We start from the raw sequence: 27,563 nt of genomic DNA on the forward strand, positions 1-27,563 counted from the left end.
GTAAAAAGGTTAGATCACTTGTGGTTTTTCTTTTTTGTAAATAACCGGTCTTCTTCTTTTCTTTCATTCTTACATAGTGAGGTATATAGTCATGCTAGCGACATGGCTCTAGGGATGGCAATGTCGGTCAGTCGTCCTGCTAGTTTTTTGGTTGACCACTTTGGTCCAGACTGAAGTATCTCATGGATATATCTTATATATAGGCTGGCTGGCTGGATTGATTGATGGATGGATGGTAGGATGGAGATATGGTTTTCACAGGATAAACCCCTGACTCTGTACTTTTAACCTCCAGCAGGTTACCAGTTTTAGTGAAATTTCTAAACCACTATTGAATGGATTGCTGTACATTGCGCTTAAGTGCAACCTCACAGAGCCACTAGCATGACTGTAGACTCTTCTTGTTGCACTAAAAATGTTAGTTCAGGTCATCAAGTAAAAGTCTGTTCTGTGCTACTGTAGAAACATGGTGGTTCAACATGGCATCCTCCACAGAAGGAGGCATCTGTAGATAGAAATGGCTCATAAGCTAATGAATGCACAACAAGTTTTTTACTTAAAGTTTCAATGTGTTTTTATAGTGTCTTAACTTCCTGCACCGTCTGGTTCAGCAAAATGAGTATGAAGACAGATAGAGATGGAGGGGTGCAGGGGTCCACAGAGGAGTGAATCCAGGTGGTTTCTAAACAACTTGTGCCTGTGTCAAAATGACAGATGGCGCCAGCTAAGCTTCGCATCAATCTCACCTGATGGCTCAGCAGCGACTGGTGATGTCAATGGGTTGGCTTCACCAGGAGCAACGCCAGGTGATTCAGGCGGAGAAAAGATGGAGCTAAAACACCTTCTCGCATGGTCGAGCACTGTGTCCAAAGCCAAAAGTTTGCATTTGGCAAAGAGTGTTTCCAGGGAATCATTCTTGACTTGACACTTAAGGTCCAGATCAGATGAACTGTTTCTGTAGACGTGTACCTCTTTTGTCGACAGTGAAAGACAGAATGCATTACAGAAATTTTAATAGCATATGTCTTTACAAAAGGAGCATTGTGTACGTGGTTTACAACATGTCTAAATACAGTATTTCTACATCAACCATTTATTAAAAATAACAGGCTTAAAAAGTCCTTCTTTGAACATTGTACAAGTATACTCGTAATAACAGAGATTAGACTATTGTGTAACTGAATTTATCCTTACACTGGTACAGTTGATACAGTAATCTACTATTGTAATTCGCAGTGTATGAACATTTGAACGTGTATGGTGTTTACAAGACAGGTTCATATCTTTTAACCTAAAGCACATTGATATAATCTCTCAAATCCCAGAATAAATGAGAAAAAAGGAGCTCTCCCTTTCTATTTATCTCTCTGTCTAAAATATATATCTCAGTCAGTTTGTCAGGTAAAGAAAGACCGGTTGACAGACAAATAAAGTCAGTTCTCATATGGTAGCTTGCTGTCTTAAAAAAGGGAAATAAACAGTGTAAGCGAAGCACACATAGTTTGTAAAGTTGAAACATTCACTGGTTACCAGATGTAATATATGTGTAAATGCAGTGCAGTGACTTTCTTTGTGTGGGAGAAATTATAAAATGCTCACAGAAAAAAAAAAAGCATAATTGCATCTGTGGCCGCAGGTTAATGCCTGAGTCTCAGAGTAAAGTTGCTGTTCCCAATTAGGATGATGATTAGTTGCCATGGATACAACTGCCTCCAGATTCCACAGTAACACGAAACTAATTTATTGAACAGTGAGAAATTTAGAGGAACAGCTTCATATATATAACGTTTAATTTAAAATAAGGCCTCCTGTCCCCATTTACATTTGTATACATTTATCACAAGTTCAGCAGAGATGTTAAATTACTTTTAAACACATACCATTTACCAATGTGCCACATCTGTTCTTACACATCTGTATTATCATCCTTTTGTTGCTGACAGTTTTCAGTATGAGTGATAAAAAATACTTTTACAAGCTATGAGCTACTAATTAACTAATACTAATACAAAAAACAGGTGCAGTAAGTAAAGTAGGCTACGTCATCTTGCAGTTCAGTTTGTGCTTTTTTAAATTGTATTTTGTTAACATCCATAGATAATATCCAAACATAACTGAAGGGACCATGAATACAATTAGATTTTCTAATAATCCCTGGTGAATATTACTGTAGGTATTTGACAATAAGACCATTCATTTCACAGGGGTTGACTTAGTTTTACACTACACATCTAATTATAAAGTCATCATCCATTGTGTATAATTGAGTTAAAATTGCAGAAAGCATTTTTATTAGATTTTAAATGTCTACCAAAAGGAGTCTAATGATATTCAGAGTTGTATTCTTTGTTTCCTGTTAGTAAAATTGTTAGAAACATAATATATAGACTGATGATCAGTGTCCATACGATGTTTTATCCAAATATTAGTCCTTAAATGAGCTCTAATGCCCTGGGCCCTTAGGGCTGCCTGACATGAAAATAATCCCACTACTTTCTAAATGTTTTAACATTCACCATCTCGGTTCAGCCGCATAATTAAACAGCACTGCCCTAAATTGCTTAGCTACTATCTGGTGGATGTTTAAGATGGCCTGGATCAACCCGAATCTTAAGCCTCATTTAATCTCCATTCTCATCTCTGCATTACAAGTGAGAGTGTTGTCTGAGGAGAAACACGGAAAAAAACTTAGGCTGAAAAGTTCCTTTGATTCTTGCTTGAGAGCGCAGGTCTGATGTTCCTGTTTTTAACTAAAGAGCTGTCGTACACAAAAGCTTCTTTTCAAACTTGTAGATGTCCCAGTCTTTCCCTCTGATGAAGAAATACAGAAGTCTATATGTCATCGTCTGGTATCACAACGCCTGCACCCTTAGGGGCCCAAACTGATTCGAGTGAGAGGGGGAGAGAAAAAGAGCGATAGACATAGAAAGAGAGTATGTGTGTCTGTCTACAAAGCATGGCCTCACTCCAGAGATCTGAAAAAAGCCAGATGTGTGCGTGTGTGTATGTTTGTCTTTGTAAGCATATGTTCATCAGAAAGTGCAGGCATAGACAATGCCCACCACCACAATGTTTCCGATGGTGGCGACGATGGCGATCCAGAGCCAGATGGCATCGCTGGACATGGACTGGGACTCATCCTGCTGGCCATGCACCGAGGCGGCTGAGGCAGCGGCGTGGACGCTGGCCGAGGAGTTGAAGAGTGAGTGCTCGCCACTGTAGTCATCATTGGGCGAGGAGTCCATGAAGGCTCCCGTCATTACTGGGATCTGTGAGGGAAAGTCAGGAGAAAGGTTAAAGTATATTTCAATTTCGGCACTTCTACTCAACTTGTATTTGTAACTTGTAAAGTATGAGGAGAGGAGTGAGGCACTCAGTGTTTCATTTAGGTTGTGCTTTTCCAGTCAGTCTACCAGGCCCATACCTACTATTGGCAATACTGAGGTCTTGTCCTTCTGTATTTTTCAGGGACGTCAGGGTTGCAACAATTTAGGGGGAGTAACATTCAACACTTAAAAACTTACTTGGTGGATGTTATCTATCCTGATTCCAGTACTTTTAGACTATAAATTAAATTTGGACTACTTTTAGGGCAACAAAAATAAAGAATTCAGCATTTCTCCATCCGAATGTAATTCAGGGCAATAAAATTGGTAAATGTTTATGTTATGGGTCAGTAATTTTCTACACTGTAAATCATTTTGTTTTGTTTGAACTTTAAAGTTAAAAAGATTCCCTGCTGCCTTAAACATATTTTAAGTTAACAGAACTTAACTCTAGAGTTACGTTTACGGATGTTGAGAAAGCAGGTTAAATAAACGTATTTCTTTCGTGTTTATTATATTAAGTTGAATGAACATTTTTTTTTGTTACACTGACAGATGTTACAGACACATTTGCTCTGTATTTACATTTCCTCAGTTTGAAGGGTCAGTTGTTCAGTTCAGTCTGTTTTATGTTCATCAACGAAAAAGGGCTCTGGAGATTGTTAACTCCTAAAGAATGCTGGGTAGTCTGCTAATATGTTCGCCATGTTTCCTTAGAAGTAAGTTCAGTGAACTCTTAGCAGTAAATTCAGTATTTGTTATGATAATGATGATGTTGTTGTTATATTAAAAAGGTCAAGCATGAAATATCTCAGCGACTATAAGATGGACTGCCCCTAACTTTATCCAGCGATAAACGGTTCACATTTGGGGTTTAATTAAAATTATTACTAGTGATGCATTACTGCCCACCACTGATGCTATCTAGCAAATGTTAGCATACTAACACGCTAAACTAAGATAGTGAACATGATAAATAGTATACTCTTAAATCATCAGTATGTTAGCATTATGTGCATGTTAGCATATTTAAGGTAGCATTTAGCTCAAAGCACTTCTTTGCCCAACTACGGCCTAACAGAGCAGTAGCATCCTGAAGCTGTGTGATAAGAGTGATAATGCTTTCAATGACTTTGCCTTTTTTTAATGGAGTTGGATGGCTATAAAATGACTAATAATTTAAACTCAATAAAAACAACAACACTTTACAGCCAAACCTCCAAGAAAAATCTTGCCTTCTCCTGACAATCATAGCGTGCCAGATTTGTTCCTAGTGGTTGTACATTAGCAAGTGCTATATTAAAAGAAATGAGAGGTAATTGCAACACGACATCATTAGTAAATGGTTGCAAGGTTTCCCACACAGGCATGCAGGGTCCCACTCTGTCTCACACACTCCTGAATGTGTGTGTCTTTGCATGTGTGTGTATTTAGAAAGCTGTGCTTGATTAACATGGAATGAATATTTCAGATGTGGCAAGTGAAAATGATTTATTGCTTGGGACAATCAGAGCCCTTTGAAGGTTAGCCATTAAAGCAGAAGCAACTAAATGCTCTTGTGTGTGTGTGTTTGTGAATATTTTTACGCGTGTGTGTGGTAAAATAGCAGGGTATATGATTGGGGAAATGCACGAGGAGACCCTCGCTCAGACTGGAAAACAGACTGAAGATGTTGCAAAACAATGCTAAAAATACCTCGGAGGGATGTTGAGCACTCGCGTACACAGAAATTCTCTCTTGCTTGCTCATTTGCTCACCTTCACCCTATCGCTCACACTTCCGCTCCCTCTCTCTCTCTCTCTCATGGGCTTAATGCACAAAGACAGACGTTAACACACACAGAGACACACACAGATACTTCAGGTCTTCCCTCGTACTGGGGAAAACACTGTTTAGAAAGCGTTGTGCTGCTCTCCGTCCATTGGCCCCTGGTGGTGAATAATGACATGACACATCCTGTGGAGCGCCTGCTGTTCACATGAGCATGATGAAGGCAGACAGGCATGCATGATGTCCAGCAACCTGGGTCTCCCTGCCCCCCACACAGCTACTGTATCTGCTGATTCCTCCTGCTACAAAATCTCACATGTACTTTTCATCCATTTTAACATTTTTTTCTATTATGAGCAGATTCATATCACTCGTCTAGCACCCACATCACATGTAGGCTATTGGAAACTAGCGCCAAGAGAAAAGTAATATCTGCACACTGATTCCAACCTGCATAGTTATTAAAATTTACAATATTTAAATTCACGTTTGATCTTAATCATGTTTAAAATTGGTCACCACACCCATAACAATGAAAGGCTTATCAGCTCTATGATGGCAGGTGTGGTTAACCATCCAACTTGCCCAGGGTTATAAACCTTGTGATTATTTTGGTTTATTAAGGCAAGGCACCTGTATGTGCGTAACTGAAAATGGAAAATACATTTTTTATATTTTAACTACCCTCCAGTCCTGAACTCCTGATGAAAGTTCATTTGGGCCAACTCCAGAAGTGTTGACAGTAATAACATTTTTAGTATGCATTGATCTGCATGACAAACTCAAGATCCTTTTGTCATTTAAGTATAGTCCTAAAAGCTTATTTTGATATCTACCTGTTACTTTGAAGGCACTCATATGACCTCTATCATCGACATGCTGTTGATCTGATTTCTTATTTCTTTAAATCACACCCTACTGTGATCTCTAGACACCACTGGAAACCTTATTCTGCATTCAAAATGGCATCTAGCTTAATCTAATGTTCAGTCAGACGATAACTGAAGCTCTCAACCCTGTCTGCATTCTTTATATTTATGTTTTATTTATAATAACTCATTGTCCACAGGAGTGAGCTGTTTGCATAAATGGGGAAGTGTACCGGATAAAATGAGGTGGGTACTGGGAGTGTGTGCAAAAATATTCAGTTGTAAGCCTGAATCTAAATATTTAATTGCCCACGTTTACTATTTTTGGCAGAGATGGTGTATCTATATATACACAGTACATGTAGATAGGTGTTTCAATTACATGTCAGTAGTATATCATCATTCTTCATGGGACTTACTCCTCTATCCATTCATCCAAGCCCACAACTCCCATGTGTATCATGTACATGAGGTTGGCCCAGCAAGCGGTTAAGCACTAATGGCAAACAGACACTTAGAGAAGGAGCATCCTAAAGCAGGACTTATGTGGGCAGTGATGGTCATCCCCTAAGCATTACTACCAATAAACCCATGCTTGTTGACATACATGATGAATGACTTCCGTAATAAAGTTATAGTGACGAAACTTTCCTGGAAACCATACACACCTCTCCAGTATAACAGTAAACTGGTGGCTAAATATTTTCAACGGGCACATCCAGATAGAAAACTTGGTACTAAATCAGTAAGTGTGTTAGTATCAAACTTCCTGAACACACAATTCAAAATAAAAATGGTTTCATTTCCCAGGTTGTCTGATGTACAAGTTATTTTATTCTTTAACTTAAAACGGAAGGTAAACTGGTTCACACTTTCATCTCATTCTTGATACTTTATTCTTTTGTAATGAATATATTTCCTAGCGTGCCTGCTCTGGAGGGCATCAGGCAACATGTTTGTGCTTGTTACTTTTCTGCATTACAAAAGAATAAAGATACAACAAAATATGGACTTAAAGAGAAAACCTTTTTTACTGAATGTGAGCCAGTTTACCTTCAGTTGACTGGCAGATTTTGCTGGTTTAAATGCACCAGGCAAACAAAGCAGACAGCAGTGATTCTATATATTTAGATGATCAGTTGCTGTAACTACTTAATGTAGTCGGCCAAATAGTGGAATGATAGAACTAGCTTATTCCACAGAGGCCCCATTTACATGGGTTAGGGTTAGTCTCTCATACCCTGATAAAATCCAACCACATTCTGACCCATGGCTGCTCCAGCAAGGTCTCAGCCTTGGTATATGGGGTGACAGCTGTAAGCTACCAGGGCGCCTCCACACTGGACTTTCAATGAACTTTCAATTACTCTTAGCCACATCCGTCTCCATTGGCCAGATCACAAATCTGATTGCAATCCATCCTGGCTTTTCCAGGGATCAGGTTTGGCCCTCCTCCAGTCCAGAAGGATTTTAATGAACAACAGTCTCAAATGCTTCTTACTTTTTGCTTATCCAATAGCTATCCGATCCACCCAAGATGCATGAAGTGACTACATGTTTATCTCCAGAGAGATAAACACAAGAACAATGATATATTATCAATGTGTGTTATCTTGCGCAAACTTAAATCCCTCATTTGTGAAGGAAGAGGGTAACATCAGCAGAAACACTGATTCTATAAAGCTTTGAAAGGGACTTTTTCAGCAGAAGAAAGTAGTTCAAATGAAATATATTCAGAGTGAGGAGAAAACTGTGGATTATTCAAAGTAACCAGGACATTGTTTCTTGAAAGACATGTAGCCACTGAATTTTTCAGTCCTTTGAGCAGCAAAAAATTACAGTCAGCTCCATTCAACAGGGGTGGTGGCAGACATCTAGGCAAAACTATCTGCATAGCTAGATACTAGATAAAGGTAAGAAAAATAACTATTTTTTGTGGTCTGGCCTTTAAAACTACCATTTACATTTTCAATCCATCAATATCCTTCATGGATTACACTACTTCACACCTCTGAAGTTTACATTTGATATTGTAGCCAATGGGAAAATAAACTGTTTCATTTTATTGTGTGAAATAATCTGAAAAATCACTTCCCTCCATACACTAACACCAGATAAATCTCCTGACTTGCATTACTTACACCTTCTTGGTTCTGAGCATAAACCAAACACCTGTGCAATACTCCCCAAAAACACCCCAATCTGTGGTTGACGATACAGTATTCACTGTATGACTACACCTGCTCTGCTCTCACAGCTTTGATTTATTCGTCCCAGCTGTTCCTAGAGCTGAGCCATCCTACACGGATGATCACAGTAATTGTGAAATAGAAAGGGCTGTAATTGCCTCCTGTGGGATGTTGCCACCAGTAAGTGCTGAGTGAAATGGGTTAGGAAGAAACGAGCAAAACCCAAATAAATGTTTTTGGATTGCGGTGAAACCAAAACATACACCAAACCACAGAAGCACTCAAGCATGGCTGTTAATACAAAATCAGAGAGAACAAGTTGGTTTTCTGCGCCCAGTGATAATATGAGGTCAGTCTCTTTTCCAATTTGATTCGTGTGTCCTTGTCGAGAACAAACTTCAAGGTGCACTTGAGAGAACAAACTGTTTCGGAGAAAACAGACACAGAGGGAGACCCCTGCTATGTAAAGAATGGACTTTGTGTTTGACATCACACACACGATCAATGAAAACACACAGATGTCGATTGTCTCACCGGTCACAACCTTCTCCATTCTATTGACTTATTCTTATGTGACTTTTGTTATGAAATCTTACTTGAGCCATGACGTTAGAGCAGATCAGTGCAGGTCAAAAGGACACACAAGACTGCACTTTGAGATTTTTATTTTATTTTTTTATTTGGCTTTGATATAAACAAAACCCACAGCTCCTATTAAAAGGTGAAAGAGGTGCCCAATTTCTCTATATTTGAAAGAAAAGCTTTTTATAGACAGTACTCGCCCTGTTCAGAGAGGAGCTCTCTCTCTGGGGCTAATCAGAAAGTTTTAGTCTTCGCAGCACAACACAGTATGTTAATGCTTTACAGTTTGGTCTTACATGTTTCATCGTCAGTGCTATACATACTCTGTCTGAGAATCTCAGTGGTATCACAGACTGGGAAATTAACTGTGGCTTATGCATGCTGTACTGCTTTGAAAAAGATGTATACGTGGGTTTTGTAATTGCCGAAGTTATTCATTAGCATGCCTGTTTAAGTCTGTGTCATACACTGCTGGACCATGGCTTTCCTTGCATCATGCCTTGTTTTCTTTACATTTTTCTAATACATTCTAATCTGTGAATTAAAAGCAATGTCTAGATGACTGAAAAGGAACCATGAAAATATTTTATTACACACCCTTGTCACCCTAAAATATTAATAGGCCTGGTTCACAGCAGACATTTTGACTTGTCATCGCAATTCAAGTGTCCCAGTCAAGCCATGACAGTGTGACAGTGAGCCCCAATGCACAATATCAGCACCCTGAAACTGAAGCAGCTACATGGAATCCAGCCATCATCAACACTTGTGCTTTTCCTACTCTGACATGTCAAAATGTCTTCTGTAAAAAAACAAAGCCCCATCCTGTCCAAACAAGGCTTTTACCAGCCAGCTGAAAGCAGTGCATGATGGCTCATCCTGCAACAGCAACTGAAACACACAGATTTAACTGCACACAGATGTTGCTTGTAGTTCTGACGAGCTCACCGCTGCTCCATCACCGCCTCAACGCTTAATCACCACCCTGCTGCCACAGGTGTGTGTCACCATGTAGATTAAAACATCAAATTAAACATGCAGTGCTTGGTTAATTTACTTTTAAATATAACATATAATAATATCCACAACTGCAACTCAGGATTATTTATATTATCGATTAATCTGCTGATTATTTTCTAAATTTAACGATTAAGTTATGGTGTAATTGTCAGAAAATAGTGAAAATGTCTAACATGATCTCTTAAAATGTCTTGTTTTGTCAGTCCAAAACCTAAAGATATTCAGTTTAATATGATATAAAACTTATATTATTATATTATTGATTATTTATCTAGCAATTAGTCAACTAATCATTGCAGGTCTAGTGGGATTGTTAATGTTACAGTACAACAAAAAGGAAAACATTTTTTTCATTGTAATTGTTTTTTTATCTATAATTCTGATTCTCAAACAAAAAAGTCAAAGACTTACACAACTGTACAAAGTTACAATGCCTGAAATTCCCCAAAGGAAGGATAAGACATAATGTCAGTTTTTTTGACAGGGGATGTTATCTATAACCTACTGCACGTACAATTCAGGACACCATAGATAGGGAAATAAATAAAAAGGGATAACGTGTAACGAGAGCAGCTTGCAGAAAAAAAGTAGCCACTCCTCCTAAACAACAGCAACCACTTAGTGAAAACAATAGAAATTGTCTGAACCAGACTCTGTACCTCTTGCTATAAATCTGAAGGGAGAGATTTACAGGGGTCTTAAGGTGGCTTGTTCACCCGCACAGAAGTGGTGAGACCTCTACTTTCAGGCCTGGCTCCTGCTGGTCAGATTTACAGCTGTGCTTTCATTGATTTTCCTTGTCTCAGCAGGCCAGCAGCATTTTTTAAATAAATCTTACAACTCAGTGGAACTAGTGTAGCCCAAGTGATCCTTGCTTGACACCCTGGTCAATCTGTCAGCTCAGTGGAAATCGTGCAGCGTGAGTTTATTATACTTCTTTGATATTATGAATGATACATGTATAGCCTTTATGTTTCTTCTCTCAGTGGTACCTGACTCTACTGTGATAGATTTTGTGTATATAACAGTTAAAATAGGAATAGAAGAATAAAGGCTTGAAAAAACATTTCTATAAAACATGACATAGGGAGGAAATAATGTATGTTCACATCTGGAACTGTTGCTCACTGATATATGCTGCTAATTAGCAGTTGCGTGATGAGTTGAACTTTGATATGAAATCAAACTCATCAGCTATGAAAAATTTAATCCACCACCAACAAAGAGTGATTTCTTTTTCCTGCCAGAGGAGAACTAAGAAGCTGTGCCAGATGATCACACGGACAGAATTTTAAAGGATAAAAAAAGAGACAGAAGCTGTGTGTGTGTGTGTGTGTGTCCAAATGTGTATTTTAATCTAAGCTGACATTTCTATCGTCCTAATGTCTGACTCTAGACATGTGTAGTGTCTGACTCGGTAGTCTTTGGTCTATGACTTCCCAAGCTGCAAAGGAAGGAATAAAGGAATAAAGAAAGAAATATGAAAACTAAACAACTAAAGCATCTAAAACACAACACAGACAGACAGACAGATGAGAACAGAATTGGGAAGTTAAAAGACTTATTTTGACAGCAAGTCAAGATTTCATCTTTAATCTTCCAGAAGATACGGTAACTGCACCCCCACTATATCCCCAAAACAATAAACTAAGAAGCTCAAATCACAGACAATGCAGCACTATAGGTAGGTGTATTAAACTTTCAGACTTAAGTCTTTTACAAAAATATTCTATTTTATTATCCAGATGATTATTTTGGTGAATACCTCTTCAGGCTTTAAGATTATACTTCTGACACTCTTTTCATGCTTTATTTATTATTGGCACACTAAGACATTTGAATTCAAATTATTTAATTAATCTGTAACCAAAGTCTAAACCTGACATTAAAATATATTCAGTGTGTTGTCAGCTCTACATATTTTACCCTGGATCATTCACTTTGTTTTAAATATCAAGAATCCAACAAGTCTTTCTCCTTTGGAGCCTTCTGAATTGTAGATTTAGGTGTTCAGACTGAATCAGATGGTGATCAGTTGTGATATATAACACATTTCCTTTGGTGGCTTCATTTAAAAAAAGAAATACTGTGTTTAACTCAACTTACAGGTCCATTAATCATAAAAATGCTTCTCTTGCGCTGCCAAATCCCTGAACTGAAATACATCACTGGCATATTTAACCTTGATTCATGAACTATTCACACATTGAAATACTTTTCAAAATCTACAGAAAAATGCTTTTTCACCAAAGCCTGGGGCCATTTATAATTCACTGGAGCAGATATTTTAAATATGCATAAACTGGATTATGTGCAGCATGTGTTTTATGGTACAGTTTACACCAAATAACACGTCATGCTATAGCAACAGAGACTTCTTGCTGTGCAATGTCACACACCACCTCAAAATCTCCATGCAGAGTTTGCTCATGTATTTTACATTGTGAGCAATTTCAATTAAAACACACCCAGTGGAGTCGCATGTTACCTCTCTCAGTGGCGGCTGCTGTCTATGATTGGCCCCTGTGGTAAGTAAGTAACACACAAGCAGCTATGTGAGCAAACAGCAAACAGACTTTATTCTCCTGTTAATAAAGTCTGTTTGCTGATCTGATATGGATCTGATACGACATCATAACGATCAATGCCGTTTCATGCCAAAGTGGAGCAGCAAATAACAAAAGAAATCAGTTTTAGATTAGATTTTTTCTGATTCACCGTTAAAAGAGTAAGAATCTAAGTAAACTACACCCATGTTAAATGACACCTCATAAACTGTCTTTGCTTTTTGTCCTACCCTGAGCTGAGTTTTGACATGAGCTGGATTTATAGACACTCAATGTCACACAATGAGACCAATAACTCAATTCAACTAAGTAGCCCTTTGTTGGGATGTCCAGGTTTAGTGTCACTTTAACTTGTTTCATCTGTGTTCAGACTTTTAAAAAGCAAAACAAAAACAGACACTTTTCTTTTTGTTGAGTTGCTGGATCAAAGAAATAAGTGGAGAGCTCCACACTTATAACTTAATATAACATAACATAAATTCTAAAGTTACTTTAGATCATGCAGAATTGGAAATAAAAAAAATAGTGTACAAAGTTATAACTAACCCTGCTAAAAAAAACAAAAAACAAACCAAAACAAAATTAATATTTTTGTTTTTTGGCAGGTCAGAATATAATTTCTATGAAAGCAAGGTGAAAAAAATGATGTTCCTTGGGTGAAGATAATTTCATATTTTCTCCTACAAATGAATGCAGTGTTTATCTTTTACTTCTTTCTTGAATAATTCCATTGCTTTGCATTGGAAATAATGGGGCTAGAGTTCAGGGTTGAAAGAATGGTTGAAGCCAAAATGTAAAAAATATAAAATAACAGTGTTTATAAAGACAAAATGACTTAAAGCCTTTTATCACAAGACTCAGTCAAATCATTGTCATTATTAACCTTTAAAGTGAGGCACAGTATCTGGGAAGCTTTCCACAAATTGTGTAAGAAAGCTTCCTGAGTAGGAGAAAAAATGATCACCACGCTCTCTTGTGTATCTGTTGCTGGCATCAGCTGCCCCTACGGCTCCATCTTTGCCTGCTCATTCACTGTGCAATACAGAGAAATTTGAGGCGAAGAGATGGAAGCCCTTAATTGAATCTCCACTCATGTAAGACTTGGTTTGGAGTGAAGTGCAGCAGGGTCTGGCCCTGCTTTGCACCCTCTCTTAATATACAGAGCAAGCAGAAACACCCCAAATCCGCTTTAATATCTGAAATGCAGCAATAAAATAATGAAGAAACATATTTCGCCACTATCTATCAGATGACGAGAAGCTTTTCCTAAGGGCCAATCTAGCTCAGCGATATTGCCATTTGTAAATAATCATTAGTAGAGATAATTATCATGACAAATTGTGATGTTGTGCAAATTGCTCCCATGGTCAGCCACTCCAGGGACGAAAAGCTCTCATTCTAGCTCAACTATTGACTGAATCTCTTGCTTTTGCTCTTAATCTACTACATTTTTATAACTCTAATTCTCGATCACTCGATCACTGTTCACATTCCCCATTATTTGTGCATAAAGAGAATTTTTAACAGTGACAGAATATTCAACAAAAATCTGTTACTTATAGTATATAAACATATTTTTAATACAGATTGAGTTACAGTTAAAGAATCATTAATATACCCAACAGTGCCTAATAATGCTAATTTGTTCTGCATCTCACTGCACTTCCTTTGGTTTAGTATTGGCAAAGAAGACCGTTGCTGTTTGAAACTTTCAATACATTTAGCTCTATTACTGTGAACACAATGTTGGCAGGGAGTTTAAAGTAGAATTAAACTGTCTTGCTCACTGGTGAAATGTGAATTACAATACAGAGGTATATGTGCAATGTTAACCAAATGACAGCAAAAACATCACAGCGCAACCTCCTCAAATTCACCTCATCACTTTTCTCACTTCAAAACCCTACAAGGCAGAGAAGAGTTCTGCACTTCCCTCAACCCCTAATCAAGCCTCCAGGGTCATGGTTCAGTCCTGGATGCCAGACCTCACTTTTCCGTTGTCTAAGGTCTCTTCAGCTCTCTTCTCTGACCTTGTCATCTCTGGTGTCAAATCTTTTCCCTCCTGACTCCACCAAGGCTGCAATGACATCAGACAACTTTTCATGTCGCCCTCTCCTTTCTGAATTATATCTAGTATCATATTTGTTCTCTGATCTCTTTTTGGCTATTAATTATCAGCTCTTTTTCTTTCCTCTTGGTGTAAATGATGGTTAAAAGGAAACCTTATGAGGGACTCTACAGCTGATTCTTGCACCCTCTTATGGCTCGCATGTGATATGAATGATTACAGTGCAACAGTTATTGAGGAGGTAGAGTGGGTCATCCATTAATCCCAGGGTAGGTGGTTCGATCCCTGGCTTTCCTGTCCATGTGTTGAAGCATCCTTCAGAAAGACACTGAACCCAGAGTTGCTCCTGATGGGTAGGCCAGTTCCTCGCAAGGGTTCCCCATCAGTATGTAAACGTGAGGGTGAATGAGAGGCAATACTGCGCTTTGTCCGCTAAGGTAGAAAAGCGATTCATAAATTCAGCCCATTTAACATTTAAATCACTCTGTGTAACAGCATCTGCTGCGTCTTCCTCAGCTTCTTACTGGATAATTTGTATTCACATATTTCTGCAGCTCTTTCCTTTTAATATCCTGTCTGATTAATTTCTGTATTCCAGAGCTGAAGTGATCTGCATGACCTCCATATATTGATTTACATTTAAATTTATAGCATTTGGCAGATGCTCTTATCTACAGCGACTTACACTGTAGTGCTATGTCTTTCTGTAAAATAACTCTACTGGGAAATGTGACTGAAGGGTAGCAGGAGTTATTCAGAAACGATAGCCAGATGGTGAGACTGTCTCTCTCGCACATGCAGTATGCATTGAAGTAAACATGCCCACAAGAAACACACGTATTTGCAGGCACTCACTGTATGTAGACATAATTACGTGTTTACTATTATGCTCAAGTTAAACAACTTTTTAAGTTCCAAAAACACAAACTTTGATGCAAACCTTGATAGACCTTAAGCAGTACCAGCAAACTTTCTCCACTATTTCTCTTAAAACCGTAATAATCCAGTACGTGTAGAATATATGTATTGTAGGTGTGTTTTTAAGGAATACCAGCCAATCAAGCACTGCAGTCTTTCTTCTTGTGCACAGTGTATGTGTGTCAACCCTAGCTATAGTGCTGCAGACCCCTCTGAACCATCACTCTTCCTGTCAAATATAAATTAAGAAAAACACACTTCAATTCCTTTGAGCTTTTATCCCTGTATTGTTTATTGCTTAAGTCAATTTTTTACATATAAAAGTACCCTTACAATTATTTGTCCCTTGTTCTGTTCCTCTCTTGTGTAATAGGCTTCTTGCTACTGTCACAAAGTGTCAATCTCATGAAGAAACATGATTAATTATCCCCTATGTTAAAGCTAGGAAGTTGTGGAAAAGCTGTAACCCTTCCCTTCTAAGCAGGTTTTTAGTATATGTCTATTTACAAACATATAATGTATTTTCAGTTTGCATGCTAAAAATTGATGCTTGATTTTCCCACCACGCAGTGCACAAAGGAATAGGGAGCTAATAGAAGAGCTTTGGAAAACACATTTCTTTTGCAATTTGAATGTCTGTCAGTCCACATTAGACTTTTTTTCATATTAGTAAGTGCTAGTTAGTAAGAAAGTATATTTCTCTTATATTAACTCAAAAGAATATGCAGTGGGTGATATTACTCCTATGTTTGGTGCCATTCAGACTTACTTGTATGGTTAGATTTGGTATGTATTGAATTAGGAGACAGCATCAACCACTTATAAAGTGATGATATAATAAAGTTTCTTCAGTCTAAATATTGTTTAACTGTACTTTAGCTAATTGAATGTAGCTTAAAAACGTTGTCTGTTATGTATATTTCTACTTTTGAAACTAAGTATGTGTTGGATCCACTGACAGAGAAAACAAAATAAACAAAAATGAGGCCCAATATCTCTGTTATGTTTCTAGTGTGTAAATTGCCATCAGCATAACAACATAACTGCTGTTAAATGAAATTCGTATGTCGCTGTTTATCCTGGTTTAGCTACTGTGCTGTATATACTGCTGCAGGTTGGCATCAGCATTTATGAATGATTACTGTATGTATTTTCCCTGTGGGAGGAGATGGTGTTATGAATTTGTCACGCGAGTGCCATGTTGGCCTAGTTACAGTGTAACAGTTCAGTAGTGCTCCCTCACTTTACATGCCCTCAGGCTACATTTAATATGATTTGTATAGGTTATATGGCTCCATGTGTGCATGTATAGTATGAGGCATCAAGGAAAGACATTTGTTTATGGATAATGTGACAAACCACATGTATAAAACAACCAAATCATTTCTGAATTATTTCTTTGCAACAAGTAATTCCTAATTCATCTGATTACATGCATTTACACATAAAAAAAACAATTGCAATTTATGAGTAGGCTTTTCCTTAAAAAAAACAATAGACAAATAATCCCTCTTTTTATTTTTATTTTGCTGTGTTTGTGCTGTTTCTGGGCATCACCCTTTGAGCAGTGGGTGTGTAGCCTCCAGCCAATAACAGCGAGCAGAGTATAAGGGTAGGACTCGGTAAAAATGTGGTGACCAGGTGCCAGACTGTAAGCACGCATACAAAAGGAGCCGTTGTGCCTGGGAGGAGGGGCCGACTTTAATGTTGTGTTTCCAAACTGAAACCGACACATCCTGCTCATTCTGCCTTTAAGGTACTGCATTTATTGTTTTGGGCCTTCTGTTGGTAAATTACAGCTATAAAATAAATAGATTCCTGTGTCTTTCACACTCTTGAGATGGCTATATGTCACAAGGAGCAATGAGGTGGGCGTCAGGCGTAGAGCCTTGCCTGTTCACGTGCTTGTGTTTAAACTGGGAGCGTCAAGACTCTCAGGTGTAAAATTAATCAAACAAATGTATTTATTTGATTAGTAATTCCAACAATAAACAATATCACTGCTTCTAAAAATGTTTAACTGTTTTTTTTGGGTAAATAGTAATCCTCCTCAGCACCAACCCTGTAGAGGCTGTGTAATGCTTACAGAGTAGCTGTAAGCCCAAATGGATATACTGCACACCAGACTGTTGCGTTACACTACAGTATTCGGGGCACACTGGTACATGCTGTTGGGCGATATGTTAATTTTCCAACCAGCAATTGCTGATATATTCGCACATGCGCCAGCATCCCCCCAAATCACTGCTCCAACAGTTGCACCTTGGAGATGAGCCACAAGTTTGCTTTGTGAAACAAGCTCTCATAGCTTTATTAAACAGAATAAACTCAAATGTCATGACTAGAAAATATATAAAAACTCCGATTTTCCTCCTATGAAAGGAAAAATACAACTGTACACTTTCTGAATTCAAATGAATTTCTCTCTTTTGCCAAACTAAGACCAACTGCCTTGTTAAGAAATCTTAAAGCATACTTCATTCAAACTCAATCAAAGCAAAACTCACCGAAACTGTCTTTATTAGTCTTTCCACTCTTCCCACAATCAGTAACTGTCTAACAGAGTTAGATGCGAAAATATTCTAACTGCACGCTGTGGCTGCTTCTTTGTCACCCGACCTCCCTCTCGCTCCTTACCCACTTCACACTTGCCTTGTCCCGGCCTGTCCCAGCCGCATCCACATCTTCCCCGGAGTCAGAGTCTTGGTTGAAGCCTCTGTGAGTCACCTTGATACTGTATTCCCTGTGGTCAAACTAGCTGAAAAAAATACTTCAGCCCAGTTAGATGTGAAAATACTGTCTCTACAGCTGCTTTTTCACTCACTCATTCTTCGGCTCAGTGTGTTTACTGCGCCGCTGAGCAGCAGCTCTTATTCTTCGGAGGCAGACTTTTAGATAAGCAAAATAAAATGACAAAAATTGCCCCAAAAAAGTCAACCAAAAAACTACCAGCGAGTCCAATATGTTCACCCAATCATAGTACATGCAGACATACAAAAGAGCTCCACCCACCAGGAATATTTTGACAATGCCACAGGTTTCTTTCCTTACCAAACTATACCAAATGTGGCATCCAGTATGTAAGAAAAACAAGGTGACCACTTAGATTTAGAATTAATAAAGAAAAAAAGCTATTCGCCATGCTGATCTTTAATCAGTTGCAAGACACTTTTCAGATGGCAAACATTTGATTTCAGATTTGGCATTCAGTAACACTGACATGATGATTCCTAATAATCATGGTGGAAATGTGGATAAAATTATACTCGAGTGTGAATGCAGCTATACCTTTCTTCTACAGTACCTTTTTAAAACACTACATCCTAGTGTCTTTATTGTCTTTCTATACGATTCCCAGGGGTATAAGCATTTGTATTTATGTATGTATATGTATCAGTATATGTATGAGAATGTCATTCTTCTGATGTGTTTGTAATGGCTTCCTGTGTGTTCAATCAAGCCCTAGATCACTGATAGTTACACCTGTAGAGTGACCCATATATAGGATGACTCATCATGCATGCTTCATTTTGCACTGAGGGAAGTCCAACATGGACTGCAATGTTTGCACTTGAATACCCGACCAGAGAAGACAAACACAGGACTACAGGTTGCAACATGGCGAAGCTCACTACTCATTGCCAGAGCAAAATGCCTAAAATCATGATAAAATGCAACAAAAAAAAATAGCTCAGGGGTTGAGTTGTGAAACACAACAGCAACCAAGAGACCATAGATCCATCTGATATTAGAGCATTGGTTAGGACTGAAACACAAAAGTATGGTACTTAGCTCAAACACATCCCAATAACTGCAAAGAAAAGCTTGAAGCTCTAGCTGTGAATTGATTCACAACTCCATGTAAGCATTGTTAAAAATTAAACATTTTAAGAAAAATGTAAGTTAGTGTACTTCTCTACCACTCATGCATACCAGCGGGCATTCCAAATGATTTCCATAAGTAATACAACTGACTGTACTGTAAGTGCCTGATTCATCATCCGGGCATTAAAGTTGCATGCACCCGAAATGAGAAGGTCACAGTCAGATTTGCTTTATATAAAGCATCATAAGAACCATAGAGCATTAGGCGAGGCTTGGCTAGCACCGTATAACAAAAATAGCTGCTATAAATCTGACTATCAGCAGCTGGTTGCAGACAATAGCAGCGGCACATTGTCGTTTAGCACAGATGAGCGGTGTGATTTATGCTTTAAGGAGTTCATCAGCAGGGAAATTGAAACAAGTCCATTTGTAGCCTAAATTATCAGATGCATATGACACAAATGAGCCAAGAGACTGAAATACAGTCATTGAGTTCTAATAGGAAGGGTGTCACATAATCCCGGATAATGAGATGCTATATAGATACAGTGAGATTGTTCTCGAGCTCTGGTTCATGCGGCTCAGTGAAACCTTGGACTCCAAGCTCAAAGAAATGTCTCTTAGGGCAAGATAATTTTTTTGGGGAGGCTCTTTCCAGACTGAACACGAGGTGAGAAAGACAGAAAAGTCTGTCTGTACACTGTGTCATTAGCTTCGGGGCAGTTTTCTTTGAACGAACCCAAGGTCAGACTCAAAGAGTAAGGCCCGGTGAAACAGTTCAAATCAAAAGCAGGTTTTCATTTTGGTATTATTATAGAGGCATTGTTTGAAGTCACTATGGTTTTAAAGCTTGAAAGAGTGATTGAATCTGACATACATTGTGGAAAAGCTGCACCAGAAAATCTAAAGTGGAATGGAAAGCAATCGGAAAATCGCTAACGTTAGAAATTTGTGTTCACGTCAACAAGAAATCATTCTTTCCTCACTTTGTTTGTACACACAGGGGTAATTTATTAAAATTGCACCTAGGGATGAAAACATTTTAATTAACATCCCCTGACAACCTGGAGAAGCTGTGCTGGAGACTCAATACATAACACACTTAAATATAGTTGTATTACTTTATGTTCAGCATGTTAATGATTTTAGAAATGCATAATGGTCCCAATAAATTACAGCAGCTGTGGTGATGTTTAACTACAATCAGGATTCATATCTGCTTCCTCTTTTAATAGTGTATAATCAGCTGCTGCCATTCAGCATTTTGCCAGCCTTCAAAGCAAAGCAGCCACCCACTGTTTAACTTCCATAATTTCCACCCATGTTACCATTTCATCAGAAGAGCTGATCATGAGCTGAATTCAGATTTGAATTTTATGTGTGCTTCAATTGCAAAAATGTTGGCGTGGAACTTTTATGTTAAAGATGAAAAGGCTACCATATGCATCAAAGTTTTACCCCAAATCATAGTAATAATAATCATAATACAAGGAACAAATCTGCTTTGAAGTTATTTCAGGATCAGTGGAAAGTAGATTATTTATGTAAGAGTACATAATTCATGCAGAATATCAGAGGAACAGTTGTATAGGAAGCATCATGCAGTTAGGGGGTTAGGTCTATCAGGGAAAGATGTTATTACTTCATACTTGGCTGTCACAGTCCATTAAGTCTCCCTTTCATTCTCCCCAGGACTTCTTTCAATACGCAATCACTCATTTCAGGTGCTAAACAGCTGGGAGATGTACAGTGCAAACATATTGTAAGATAGGATAGCACAGAGACACTGGGAAATATACAGTAATGTGGCAGCTGTGTCAAATTATTTTCATCAATCACTGTCCCCCAGTTTAACCAGTAATTGCCACCTTTTGCTCTGAAGGCCTGTTGTTTTCCAAAAATGATATCACCAACTTGCATATCTAATTCAAGTAAAGGAACTATGTACTTATTTTAATCTAAACTACGATCCTTTCCTAAACTTAACTAGGGTTGGCAGATTGATCTCAAAGTATTGATACAGATACTATGTCTTGTTTTTGAACATCTATTCTAGCGTCCATAGGATCAATACCAAAAGGGATCAGTTTCTCTTTTCTATGTGGTACCTGTTTGTATTTCATCACAGAGCAGAACTGTCTGTGAAAACAAGACTCTCAGTCTCTTTTTCTCTTCTCTCTTCTCCACTGTTGTTGTGTTGTGTCAGGGTGCCACAGACCACACCCTGACAGGTAATCCAACACTAACAGAGAGGGCAGATGTTGCTCACCAGCATGTATAAGACACAGAATTAAAGAAACACCATTGTTCCTACGGTGTATAAATAGTGACTCCTAGTGTTGTAAGTATGATCAGGAAACATGTGAGATCAAATTTCAAACAATATGTCTTCACTTTTAAGATAAAAGAAAAGGCTTTTAGGATAACTGATGTGTTTTGGTGAATGTAGCACAAGTTTGGCTGTTTGGAGCGTGAACTTCCAACCTCCAACATAGAGCCACTACTGTGATATAGTAGCATCCAGACTGGGGGGAATACAACACAGTTGTGGCTTACTTTAGACAAGGCAAACACTGTTTAATCCATTCTTTACATTTTTGTTCTTGTATTTTTGGTTTTGGAGAAAAAATTAAACAAATTAACCACAATGTTTTTGCATGACCTGCCATGCCTAGTTAGTTACTAAACTGAAATTGGATAATCGCTGGTCAGGGAAGAGTAAAACATTCAGTTTGGTTACAAGGCTGTTTGGTGCTGAGCTTCAACAGTTATCAGAACCAAAAATAGAAACCAGAAATTTCCTGGTGGTTAGCCAATTGTTCCCATTGAGACAATAAAGATTTCTCACTTAAACAGGAGGAGACAAAGCCTTGCGCTGTTCATTTAACACGACCACCTGCAGCAGCACTCTGCAGACTCCCTCCACAGCTAGAAAACAAACTGTCATTTTTAACGAGTCTTTGGTTTGATTATGGGGAGGATGACATAAAACTCAGTCAGCCAAAGCAAACCTCCAACAAAATGTAGCACATTGTGTTTGTTTTGAATGTTTCTGCCTCTAGTACGTCATATGTTTTTCTCTGCACAGGTTGCATCCATCAAATGAGAGTAAACTATGAATTGGCCCTGCTGTGATGAGCCTGACCTCTCTTTCAACCCAGCAATAACAATCATCTATTAATTATTAAGCGTCTTCACTTTATGTATGTTTTTCCTCATTAACATGGTTTATGTTTTAACGTTGCTTTACTGGCCCTTTTAAGCCTATAACTGTGTTTGTATGCTCCTTCCATTCATATTGTACACACAGAGAAAGACACACACACAAAAACAAATATGTTATGATGGAATACAGACCGGAAGGGATAATATGTGCAGGTAAAAAAAGCAAAGTATGAACGACACTAAAATGAAAAGCCTTCAAATCCTCAAACAGCTCTTCCTGGAAAGCTGCTGAAAATAGATCAAACAAAGACAGATTCACCTGCTTTTCATCTGTTTAAAGCATTGATTTTTCTTGTACATACACCTCCTTCTAATTGGTTTAAGGTGATTATTTTCTCAACCTGTTTACAACACTGCAGGGTCATAAAAGTGGAAGAAGGCTGAGAACTGGGGGCTGTTGCAAGTTTCCACTATCTCAAGACTACAGCTTTCATATAAAATTGCTAAAATAAAGGCAGACAAAAGACCAGAGGGGAAATGAACTCAGAGAGATGAAAAGACTTGGTGTGCTATTATTACACTCTTCAAATAAGCCTCCACTATAGAGACCAGGAGATTTATTTTTAAAAGGGACAGTCTGGGCAAGAAGAATGCACAGTGAGATAACATGATTATGTAATTGAATTTTTTATGCAATTGAGAACAAAGATGGTCTTGATATAGGCCTTGTGGCGACTGTTATTTCGGAAAGTGTGTTTAATAGGAAAATCTCACATCTTGGTGAGGTAGCGTTGCAGAAACAAATCTTCTTGCTACATATCCTGCCAATCTTTTTCTAAACTATCACTTATATCGCAATTGATTTGGTCCAGTCATTTTATTTTGACCTTATACTCAATGTAGTTTTTGCAAATAATTCTGCAAATGCTAGTTATAATGTGAGGAGCTGACTGCATTAGGACAATTTATTTAAACACATCTACTAACTTTAAAATCTTGTGCTCTGATTGCATTGACTTGCTGGCACTTATTGCATTGTGTGTCATCTGGCAGCAAAGTTAAACCAAAGTGTATTTGCCAGTCCTGTCTGATCCTGTCTGGTCTTGATACTGCGGGTAAATACAGATGGCTGTTTGTGTTGAGGCTGTCAACCACTCCCTCCATCCTCATTCTTTCACTCTCATCTGTCCTTGTTAACGTGAGCAGAGATGGACAACAGTGTCAGATAGAATGACTCATAGCCATAGCTTCACTGAATAAGTAATTGAGTAATGAGAAATGCTGATGGCCTGTCATGGGAAGACAAAACATCTTAAGTGAGAATATGGAAACAGACCTATAGGATCTCATTTAAATGAATTAACTGTCCTGACATGTAATTAATGGAAAGTAAAGGACATACATACAGCGTTGTGTTGACATTCCCTCTGTGCTTTTCTCTTATGCATGGCAATCAAATGTTGCCAATAGTATGTTTTTAAGGTCTGTGCATGCATGCACGCGTGTACATGCAAAAATGAGTAAAAGGCCAAGGCCAATGGGTCACTGTGTACTGGACAGACAGTGCCTTAAGGGTTTTGCTGCCCTATGTAGCATATCTGTCAGCTGAAGCAAGTGTGAGACTGGAAAAATGCCCAGGATGGCTCTGGAGCCTGTCTACAACAGATCAAACTTGACTTCAACATCAGTTAGTAACTGGGGAACACACTGGCTCATTTCTTATGCCTTAACATCTGCCATTTTAATAAATTCAACAGTGAAAGCCTGCACAAGGTGCAAAAATGTACGCAATGTGATAAACAATCCCAGTAGTTGGTCTGGAAAAAGAGACTTAGAAATGAGAGTAAGTTAAAAATAAATCTTAATATTCATATCTACGGAGCTATGTGAAACATTTCTTAATTCAGTCTATGTGAAAGAATAAAGAACAAATTGACTCATTGCCCTCAGATTAGTATTCAAAAGCTTCACTGTGATTGTCACCTATTAATCCATGTTTTGCAATGCTTGAGAATGCCACCACTTTCAACCTAACGATGTATGCTCTTTTTCATTTCAAACCAGTGAGGCATCACTGCCAAATGCAAATCATTCACCAAACACAAAAGAGCACACATTGTTCTGCAGAGAGCTGTTTAGCATGTTTCTGCGATATCGTACAAAACCCTTTCAACAACAACACAAATGCAGCCAAACAATGGCAGATTATGTTACCAGTCTGAACTGATTCTGTATAATGGTGCACACATGATGCATGTTCTTGTCTTGGAGTTTCTTATATCACTAATGGGTTGTCGTCAAATACACTGCAGCAATAATGCCCGGTACGTCCCCCCTAACCACTCATTCTTCATTCTCTGCTACAGGGAGAAAAACAGTAACCAGCTCCACTGAGTTGGAGTTGTTTAAAAACTTTCCCTGTCTTTAGGAGAGAACAGTTATGGCAGCATCCGTCATATTTTAGAGACAAAGTGATGGCGAAGGTCCAATGATTTGCAGACGGCAGTGCTGAGATAAATGGGCAAAAAAAATCATCCATCGTGAAGTCAATCTTCAAAACTCAAGGGACATTTGCCTGACTTCATTCACAGTCACCATTACAGTGACTCAGGGCACTGGAATGAATTTCACCTCAGTAAAATTAGGCATTAGGTTTCTGATAGCGATGCATTATATACAAATACACATATACAAATGCTGGGGAAAAGGTGAACTGGAAGTGAACCAGGGAATAATCATTCATTGGGGAATTGGAAGCAAACCAGGACCTTATTTAAACCAGGTTAAGACTCCTTGAACTAAATAGTTGTATTTAGTTCACAAAAACAAAAACTGGTTGCCTATCAATGACTTTATATGCCCTTTGCGCCAGTGTTGTGGTTGTCTGCTAGAAGCTGTCATAAATTGATCTGGATCCTAAGTTACATAGATTTTTTAAGTGTTTTACCGGTTATAATCGCTGGGACCTCAGTGAATAATTCTGGCACAAACATCCAGAAATTCTAGATCTTAAATTATCAGAGAAACAAGTTGAGCTAATGTTAGCAGCAGGCAATCTGGGGCGTTGTTTGACAACCGAACAGCATCAGGGAGACACAGATTTGAAAGGTGAGACTTATTTAACCGGGTCCTTCTGTTTTAGGGAGGAGGAAACTTCTGTGGATTACTGAGCTCCTGGTAAATACCTCCTGAACAATAAACATTGAAGGAATCCTAACTGGGAGAATCTGACCGCAATGACAGCAATGGTGGTGAAGACGACAACTCCCATGATCCCCTGTTACTTCACGTCATCAAAATTTGTCTTTTGTTATTGTTTTGATGTAAGAGACCCTCTAGTGGCAGAAGTTACATAATTGTATGTTTAATGGTGTTAAACTGACATTGTTACGCCCACCATTTTGTCAGATCCGTGACCAAGTAAGAATCTTTTATCCATGCTCCAAATGCCTTCTAGCTTTTTTAAAGATTCGTGTTTTGTAATTTGGTGGGATTTGTTTTTTCTGCAAACTGTTGACCACTAAGTTGAATATAGAGAATATTATATATATATATATATATATATATATATTGTCCAATACAGTTTTTACAGTTTCACAATCACTAGAAACAAAGACTATCTATCTTCAACTTTTACTGGGAGCATGTTTGGCTCACTGCATCTACATGCACAGTCAGGGCAAAAGAAACACATTGGCAGCAAAGTCCCCAGTTGCAGCTGAGAGGTTTCAAACACTGCGGTATTCAACCATTCCCAGTTGTGAATATGAGTAACTGAATGCCCACAAAAATACTCCCTAAGGCTGACAGCAGTCTGCCTCCTTCACTGTGCTGCTTTCACTTGCTGTAAGGTTCTGGTGCACTGCTACCAAAGTTTCTAAAAACACTAGAGCAAATTAAGCCATTAAAAATATTGTATCACCAGTTTAATGTTTGTTAGTTTCACTCAATAAAAGTTTGCCCTGTATAAAAGTGAACCTGAAAAAAAAGACTGTTTTAATGTTATTACTCCACCTCTCTGTCAGTCCTGTCATATTGAACAAAAATGTATTCTCAGAGGGTTCCATGCTCTGATGCATTTCTATTTAGGCGTCCTTGATTTAAAAAGATCTGGGAGCATTTGGTATAGTCTGGCCTGCAGAGCAGCTATTGGCAGCAAAGATAATGCCTCGTACCATTTAATAGCAGTTGCACAGAAAAAGGCAAAGTAGATGGCACCAGGAAAATCCTAAGCAGCCAGACACTGAGAGAGGGGAGTGGGGAAGCATACCATATCAGCTCCTAATGAAAACAAACCACATGTCCAAAATAGATGCACAATATTATGCACATATTCTCTATGAAGCCTGAATCAATTGACATTCAAACATATTACTATGCAAAACACAGTTTACATATATGCCACAATATCTTGTTCTAAACAAATTGGTGTCATTTAACTGCCAAAACTTGAATAAAAATTCATTATAATATGAAACAGTTAGCTTTAACTGTACAATGTGCATTTTATAAATTATATTACAATGCTTTTTTAGTCAGTCTTTTCTATGGATTCTGACACAATCACACAAAAGTAGAAGTCCAAGTCAGACATGGTCTTACAAAACAACATAAACCATAATAAACTTTGACAGGATACACTAAAACTAGTAATACCACACAGTAGGAGGGAAATAAGTACCATAAAGTACAGTAAAAACAGTTTTAAGTCCCATTAGCAATATTATGGGAATGTATATAGATTTTTTCAGGTAAAGAAACTAAATGTATTCAATACATCGTCATTAATAGTATTCAGACGTATAGAAAATGTAAAATTGTCAAAGCGACTCGTACTTGTTGACCGGCCACGCCCATGAAATCAATGGACAAATGTAACAAAAAGTTCGGACAAGCCAAACACCTTTGGGCAGATAGGAAGAGAAATGTCTCACCTGCGCAGCCATGAAGGACAGATCCATGCTGTTGCTTCGTTCAGACCAACGCACTCAATGAAAGATGCGAACGTGCGTAGTTTTTTCTCTTATTCCCCGACAGCGCATTTGCCTTTTCTTTCTTTCTTTCTTTCTTTTTTTAACTAAGGCATCCACGGGCTTTGCAAGTTGGCTGACTTCACGTGAGCAGCATGTCGAAGATAAAGAATCAAAATAAAGAATGAAAAAAACAAGAGGAGGAGGAAGAGGAGGAGAAAGGAAGGGATGTGACAGTGGGCAGGAACAGAAGCTGAGCAGACGGAGAGATGAAGAGATGTGGATGCGAGAGAC

General features: G+C 38.3%; 1 protein-coding gene across 1 annotated transcript; it reads right to left on the reverse strand.

Annotated features, from left to right (window-relative positions):
* Positions 1-996: 996 nt before the first annotated feature.
* LOC118337319 (uncharacterized protein C14orf132) lies at positions 997-27,563 on the reverse strand. Its single transcript, XM_035674278.1, has 2 exons — positions 27,234-27,563; positions 997-3,269 (listed from the first exon to the last, which is right to left on the reverse strand). The coding sequence occupies exons 1-2, from the start codon at positions 27,258-27,260 to the stop codon at positions 3,033-3,035; spliced, it is 264 nt and encodes an 87-aa protein (XP_035530171.1). The 5' UTR covers positions 27,261-27,563; the 3' UTR covers positions 997-3,032.

The sequence above is a fragment of the Morone saxatilis genome, unplaced genomic scaffold (genome assembly GCF_004916995.1).
Source record: "Morone saxatilis isolate NCDOM2014 unplaced genomic scaffold, NCSU_SB_2.0 Contig3, whole genome shotgun sequence".
Lineage (NCBI taxonomy): Eukaryota > Metazoa > Chordata > Actinopteri > Moronidae > Morone > Morone saxatilis.

Excerpts from the sequence above, each read along its gene's own strand:
- LOC118337319 (XM_035674278.1), bottom strand. The coding sequence starts at position 27,260 with ATGGATCTGTCCTTCATGGCTGCGCAG. Across the intron at positions 3,270-27,233 it reads TGTCCTTCATGGCTGCGCAG|ATCCCAGTAATGACGGGAGC; the intron begins GTGAGACATTTC and ends TTTCCCTCACAG.